The sequence below is a fragment of the Artemia sp. Qi Xiang Cuo genome, chromosome 2, assembly GCF_049724085.1.
Source record: "Artemia sp. Qi Xiang Cuo chromosome 2, ASM4972408v1, whole genome shotgun sequence".
In the NCBI taxonomy this organism is placed as follows: domain Eukaryota; kingdom Metazoa; phylum Arthropoda; class Branchiopoda; order Anostraca; family Artemiidae; genus Artemia; species Artemia sp. Qi Xiang Cuo.
Window position 1 is genome coordinate 49,107,050 of NC_142795.1, and position 8,099 is coordinate 49,115,148.

General features: G+C 32.9%; 1 protein-coding gene across 1 annotated transcript; it reads right to left on the reverse strand.

The window, feature by feature from the left end:
- Positions 1-886: 886 nt before the first annotated feature.
- Positions 887-1,786, reverse strand: LOC148955318 (actin 302). Its single transcript, XM_089101486.1, has one exon. The coding sequence runs from the start codon at positions 1,769-1,771 to the stop codon at positions 887-889; it is 885 nt and encodes a 294-aa protein (XP_088957612.1). The 5' UTR covers positions 1,772-1,786.
- Between the last annotated feature and the right edge of the window lie 6,313 nt (positions 1,787-8,099).

Below are 8,099 nucleotides of genomic sequence, written 5' to 3' on the forward strand. Positions count from 1 at the left end.
GCCTTGTCCAAAACCCCTATAAAGGAAACTTACCGCCCTTTGGCTTGAATAGCTAGCAACCTAATTAAAAGACGATCATTCATAACATATCATTGCATTTATTGGACTTAGTTAGATGCTCGATTTCTTGAAAAAAAAATACAGCAAATAACCACATGACAATGTTAAATTAAATAATATATTGACAATATAACTTCAAAAAAATATCTTTTTAAAGTTGCTTGTATAAGGTATGTTATATAAAATTTGGGTTGCAACTGTAGCTAGCAACCTAGTTAAAGACGACCCCGCCCCATAGTAAAAAGTAAAGTAACCCATAATTCCTGAAAATAGATTCAGATCAAAACAAGAAGGACACCGTTAGAACCGCCTTTTCCGAAACAGCCATATAGCAAACTTACCGTCCCTTGGCTTGAATGGGGAGAAAAAAACGGAAAAACAAACCTGCTTTCTATGCGGAATACATCGGTGGCGGCCACTTTTCTTGATTTTTGGAACTGATATATTTTCCTTGTTTTTCAAGCCAAGGGGCAGTTAATTTCCTACATAGGAGTATTGGAGAATAAGGTTCTACTAGCGTACTTAGTTTTATGATGTGATTATAGTTTTAGGAATAATCGGCAATTTTTTTTTACTATGAGCGTGGTCGTCTCTCACTAGGTTGCTAGTTATTTGCTGACACCCGGATATTTTGAAAAAAACTTGAAAGTGAGAAAAAACTGTCTTTCATACCTGACTAAGGAATGGTAACCACTATCTATCTAAGTCAGTCTTAATCCATTGTCGAAGCAAGGTTAACCATAAAATGATGATGGTTTCTTCTTTCAACAGAAGAAGTTTAACAAAAATCACATTTTTTGGCATGTTTACTATTTGCATAAGCAAGTTAAAAGCATTTTCTGTGAACAATGGATGGTCCAGACTCATCGTATTCCTGCTTAGAAATCCATATCTGTTGAAATGTTGAGAGGGAAGCTAAGATTGATCCACCGATCCATACGGTGTATTTACGCTCAGGAGGGGCAATGACTTTGATCTTCATGGTGGATGGTGCAATGGTAGTAATTTCCTTTTGCATTCTGTCAGCAATCCTAGGGAACATGGTAGAACCACCAGACAAAACGATGCTGCCATAGAGATCCTTTCTTATGTCAACGTCGCATTTCATGATACTTTTGTACATTGTTTCATGAATCCCGTCAGACTCCATACCGAGAAAAGATGGCTGGAATAAGACTTCTGGGCATCTGAATCTCTCATTACCTATATTGATGACCTGACCATCAGGCAGCTCATAGTTTTGTTCAAGAGATGCTGAGCTGGCGGAAGTTGCCATCTCCTGTTCGAAGTCCAAAGCGACATAGCAAAGTTTTTCTTTGATATCACGAACGATTTCTCTTTCGGCAGTGGTGGTAAAGGAATATCCTCGCTCAGTTAAAATTTTCATCAAATATTCCGTCAAATCTCGACCAGCAAGGTCCAATCTCATAATTGCATGTGGAAGGGCATAACCTTCGTAGATGGGTACAGTATGTGAGACACCATCGCCAGAGTCAAGAACAATACCAGTGGTTCTTCCAGATGCGTAGAGGGATAGGACGGCTTGGATGGCAACATACATAGCAGGGGTGTTAAAATTTTCGAACATGATTTCAGTCATTTTTTCTCTGTTGGCTTTTGGGTTAAGAGGAGCCTCTGTGAGTAAAACTGGGTGCTCTTCTGGGGCAACGCGAAGTTCATTGTAGAAGGTATGATGCCAAATCTTTTCCATATCGTCCCAATCTGTGACAATTCCATGCTCTACAGGATACTTAAGTCTCCAAAATTCCCCTTTTTGCTTGAGCGTCATCGCCTACATAAGCATCCTGGCTGCCTGAATTAATCATCACTCCCGTATGTTTTGGACGTCCAATCACAGCAGGAAACATAGCTTTTGGGGCATCATCTCCTGAAAATCCTGCTTTACAAATACCTGATCCATTGTCAATAACAACTGCAACTAAATCTTCTGTCATATTTTTCTCAAATGTCTTAGTAATTGTTACTATAATATGACGTTACAAGCTTAAGTACCGTATCGAGTTGCAAATTCCTAACAAAAAATAAAACTAATTTTTAAATTTACAGATATTTTTCTAGTTTGAAATAAAAAATAAAAAATATTGCTCGGACACCATACAAATTTTTGCCGTTTACAAAATAACCTTACCGATTCTGAACTGAAAACTATAATAAAAATTGAATTTCTTTTCTACAAAAGATACGCACTTTAGAAGTTGAGACAAAAACAGTTTGATTCCAGGAGATAGTTATAAATTTTAAGTAAGAGATGGAATAAAACTTTCGTTGATGAAATTGAACCTACAACAAAACTATTTTTAAAATTTCAGGTATTTCTCTATTTTGAAACAAGAAAAAATTAATATTATGTCTAAGACACCATAAATATTTTTTCACTTTACATAATAACCTTAGCGATTCTGAACTGAAAACTAAAATAAAATAAGAAATTGAAATTGTTTTCTACGAAAATGTAGCACAAAACATAGGGTACGCACTTTAAAAATTGAGCCAAAAAAAGTTTGGTTCCAGGAGACAATTATAGCTTCGAAGTAAGAGACTAAATAAAAGTTTCATTTATTAAATGGAACAAAAATAAAAACAAAGCTAATTTAAAAATTGTCAGGTATTTTCCTAGTTTGAATTAAAAAATTGATATTATTTCTCAGATACCATAAATATTTTTCCAGTTTGCATCATAATATTAGCGATTATGTACTGATGCAATTATAGCTAAAACTATAATATTGCATTTACTTTTGTGCCATATATGGTTAGAGTCTAGTATTATGACATCAATCATCTATCTTATACATGATTGGACGTCATGACATCAAGGAAAGGCTCAAATTGTCTACGTTTAGAAGACAAATGACAGTGAGAATCTATATATAGAAGCCTACCGCGTGCCAATTACCGGGGCCTGGTGGCGTTGGAAAAATTGAAGATTTTCATGCATTGAGAAATACATTAAATTGGTTAAAGAGCGATAAATTGGTAATTGAAAAAATAACTGTATATATTGGAAAAGGGATTAAAACAATATTAAAACCCTAAAATCGAAAACCAAAAGTTTGAAGCTTAGTAGAAATCGTTGTTAAAAATCGGACTTGCTGTAATAATCAAATGTTTATGAATAAATTCAGTATTAAAAGTCATTAAATTGCCTAAAGAACAAAAACTGGAAATTGCAAAAATATTTTTATATATTTTAACAAGGCATTACAACAATTCTAAAAAATTATTAGAATATAAAAAAGAAAGTCTGAATCTTAGTAGAAATCATTTTTAGAAATCGGACTTGCTGTAATAATCAAATATTTATGAAAAGATTCAGTATTAAAAGACATTAAATTGCCTAAAGAACAAAAAACTGGTAATTGCAAAATTTTTGTACATTTTTTAACGAGGCATTACAAAAATTCTAAAACCTCTGAAAAGAAAACCAAAAGTTTGAAGCTTAGTAGAAATTGTTTTAAGAAATCGGACTTACTTTAAAAATCAAATATTTTTGATAAAACTGCAGTATGAAAAGACATTGAATTGTGGAAAAGCAAAGTTTATTAGAAATCGTTGTTAGAAATCAGACTTGATGTAATAATCATATGTTTGAATAGACTCCAGTATGAAAAAAATATTTAATTGCCAAAAGAGCAAAAAACTGGTAAACGAAATTTTTTATATACTTTAACAAGGGATTACAAAAATTCAGAAACTTTGAAAAATTAAGCCAAAGTTTGAAGCTTAGTAGAAATCATTGTTAGAAATCGGAAATACTGTAAAAATGAAATTTCTTTGGATAGGTTGCAGTGTGTAAATAAATTTCATGGAGTATCTGGGTTGCAGCGGTAGCTAGCAACCTAGTAAGAGACGATCACGTCCAATGTTAAGAAATATAAAAACCCCTAGCTCCTAAAAAAGGAATCAGCTCAACACAAAAAGTACACCATTAGAACCGCCTTATCCGAAACCCCTGTTTAGTAAATCCGGGTTTCAGCGGTAGCTAGCAACCTAGTAAGAGACGATCACGTCCAATGTTAAGAAATATAAAAACCCCTAACTCCTAGAAAAATATTACATTAAAAGACGATCATTGGAATAAAAAGTTATTGCATGCATTGGACTTAGTTAGCTACTTGATCGTTTGAAGTTCGTCTCTTACTATTTCAAAAAAGAAAAAGCAGTAGGCTTTTTCCTGTTTGTAATATTTTCCTGTTTGTTATCAGGGTTACAGCGGTATCCGGGTTGCAGCGGTAGCTAGCAACCTAGTAAGAGACGATCACGTCCAATGTTAAGGAATAAAAAAAATACATTAAAAGACAATCACTGGAATAACAGCAGCTACTACAACATTTTGCCTAAACGGGATAGTTTTTTTCTTTTTTCTCTCTTGTTTTCCAGAGATAGCTTGGCACAGGAACATCGTAGAAAGTTGTTCAATGGCTCATTTTAAAGGAAATTAATTGGGTTAAAAATATTTTGTAACTAAAATAAATTATTTCTAAGAGAGAATAATTTTTTCTACTAAAACCTGCATTTTTAATGTCTTTTCATACTGTAATCTTTTCAAAGATATTTGATTTTTGTACATAAATCATTTATAATAAAGAATGAACTCTTGCCTATACTAGACTACATACTCAACTTAATCATAGTTAATGTTATAGTAAGACCGAAGTCTATATCATAATAACTGTTGCAACAGGGAAAAGAAAATAGGTATGTGGTATATTTGACGTCATACGAGGTTACATGTGATTTTATCCGGGTTGCAGTGGTAGCTAGCAACCTAGTAAGAGACGATCGCGTCCAATGTTAAGAAATATAAAAACCCATAGCTCCTAAAAAAGGAGTCAGATCAAAACAAAAAGTACACCATTAGAACCGCCTTGTTTAAAACCCCTTTATAGGAAACTTTTTGTCCCTTGGATTGAACAGCAAGGGAAATATATTGGCTTGAAAATCAAGAAAATTGACTTTAACCACATTATTCTCCCCAAACGGGATATTTTTTTCTCTTTTCTTTTTTTGTATCCAGAGATAGCTTGGCACTGGAACATCTTAGAGGGTTGTTTAATAGCTCATCAGAAAGGAAATTAATTGGGTTAAAAACCTATAGTAACTAAAATAAATTATTTCTAAAAGAGAATAAATTTTTCAAATAAAAACTGTATTTTTGATGCAGTGAGGTCATAATTACTATATAAGAAACGTCAAAACTGTAAATGGTCTCATTCATGAATACATAATGGTTAGATCAAAGCAAGCTACACGCAAGTTAAAAAATCAATACTAAAAAATCAAGAAATTATAATAAAATACAGTAAATTATAAATTTAAGACTAAAACAAGTACTTTGTTTGCTTTGGTATGAAATACTAGCAGCGTTGGGATTTGAACCCACACTTCGAAAGATACGGGTGGCTAAAACCAACGCCTTAGACCTCTCGGCCAAGCTGCCTCAAATAACTATGTGTATATCACGTATAGTGACAAAAATGATTACCCAGTATTAAATCATACAGCTCGTAGCAATACGGGTTTTTTCGGGTTGCAGCGGTAGCTAGCAACCTAGTAAGTTATATTAAAAGGCGATCATTAGGAGAACAAACAATTGAATACATTGCACTTAGTTTACTGCCTGATTTTTTGAAAATCGTCTCTTACTACTCCAAAGAAGAAAAAGCCGTAGGTTTTTTCCTGTTTGTAATCAGGCCTTACATAATATGGGTTGTCAAACAGTTCGTGTTATAATAAAGAGCGATAACTAGCCTATGGTTATGTAAAGGAATATAAATGGGGACATAAGTGTTATGTATGAAAAGATGTATCGAATTTGGATATCTCGGTTGCAGCGGTAGCTAGCAACCTAGTAAGAGACGATCACGTCCAATGTTATCCGGGTTGCAGCGGTAGCTAGCAACCTAGTAAGAGACGATCACCCCCAATGTTTAGAAATATAAAACCCCCCAACTCCTAAAAAAGAGTCAGATCAAAACAAAAAGTACACCATTAGAATCGCCTTGTCCGAATCCTCTATAAAGGAAACTTACCGCCCTTTGGCTTGAATAACAAAGAAAATATATTGGCTTGAAAATCAAGAAAATAGACTTTTACCACGTTATTCTCCACAAACGGGATATTTTTTTCTTTCCGCTTTTTTTCCTGCTCAGCTAGCTGGGCACTGGAAAATCATAGAGAGTTGTATAATAGCTCATTTTAAAGGCAATTGCAACATCTAGTCTCTTTTGTAATTAAAAATAAAATACTTTTTAAAGTAGAATCAATTTTGTCAAAAAAATTGCATTTTTGATGTATTTTCATACTGCAGTCTTTTCAAAGATATTTGAATTTTGAAGCAATAAAACAGTTCATGGTAATGAACTCTATAGTAATAATAGCTACTTGTCTCAATAGTAACCGAAACTCCTGGAACCAAAATTTTCTTTTTTGGCTTAATCGCTAAAATTATTAAGTAAACTGCAAAAATATTTATGATGCCTAATCAGTAATAGTAATTTTTTAATTTAAACAACAAAAATACATGAAAATTCTAAAATTAGTTTTGCTTTTTGTCTCCTGGAAGAAAAATTTTTACAGTAAAGAACGACACCTAGCCCATGTTAACTGAAACATAAATAGGGATTATGTAATTCCCATCAGTATCATGGCTGTTTACATTAAAAGACGATCATTGGAATAACATACCACTGCATACATTGGACTTAGTTAGCTACTTGATTGCTTGAGGCTCGTCTCTTACTATTTCAAAGAAGAAAAAGCCGTAGGTTTTTTCCTGTTTGTAATAATATAGCATGAAATCCGCGGTTGCAGCGGTAGCTAGCAACCTAGTAAGAGACGATCACCTCCAATGTCAAGAAATATAAAAACCCCCCAACTCCTAAAAAAAGAAGTCAGATCAAAACAAAAAGTACACCATTAGAACCGCCTTGTCCGAATCCTCTATAAAGGAAACTTACCGCCCTTTGGCTTGAATAACAAAGAAAATATATTGGCTTGAAAATCAAGAAAATTGACTTTTACCACGTTATTCTCCACAAACGGGATATTTTTTTCTTTCCGCTTTTTCTTTCTGCTCAGCTAGCTGGGCACTGGAAAATCATAGAGAGCTGTATAATAGCTCATTTTAAAGGAAATTGCAACATCTAGTCACTTTTGTATTTAAAAATAAAATACTTTTTAAAGTAGAATCAATTTTGTCAAAAAAATTGCATTTTTGATGTATTTTCATACTGCAGTCTTTTCAAAGATATTTGAATTTTGAAGCAATAAAACAGTCCATGTAATGAACTCTATAGTAATAATAGCTACTTGTCTCAATAGTAACCGAAACTCCTGGAACCAAAATTTTCTTTTTTGGCTTAATCGCTAAAATTATTATGTAAACTGCAAAAATATTTATGATGCCTAATCAGTAATAGTAATTTTTTAATTTAAACAACAAAAATACATGAAAATTCTAAAATTAGTTTTGCTTTTTGTCTCCTGGAAGAAATTTTTTTTTCATCTCAGTTCAAATTTATTATTGTATCCTGTAACCCGTAAAGTACATATCTCCATATTATTGTCTCATAATTGCAATTATTTTAGTTTTCAGTCCAGAATTACAGTAAAGAACGATCTCTCTCCCATAGTAACTGATATGTTACATTAAAAGACGATCATTGGAATAAAAAGTTATTGCATGCATTGGACTTAGTTAGCTACTTGATCGTTTGAGGTTCGTCTCTTACTATTTCAAAGAAGAAAAAGCCGTAGGCTTTTTCCTGTTTGTAATATTTTACAGCCAATATTTCGTAAAAATAGAGTCAGATCGATTTATATTAAAGAATTATAATAAAGATCGAACTCTCTCCCTATACTAACTTGCATAGGCAACTTCACTATAGTGAAGATTACAGTATTTATATTATACATTATTATAAATTATAAAAAGTTCGAATGTTCGAAGATTATAGAGTTAAAAATTTTCCCACACCGGGAATCGAACCCGGTCCTTCTAAGTGAAAGTTAACTAT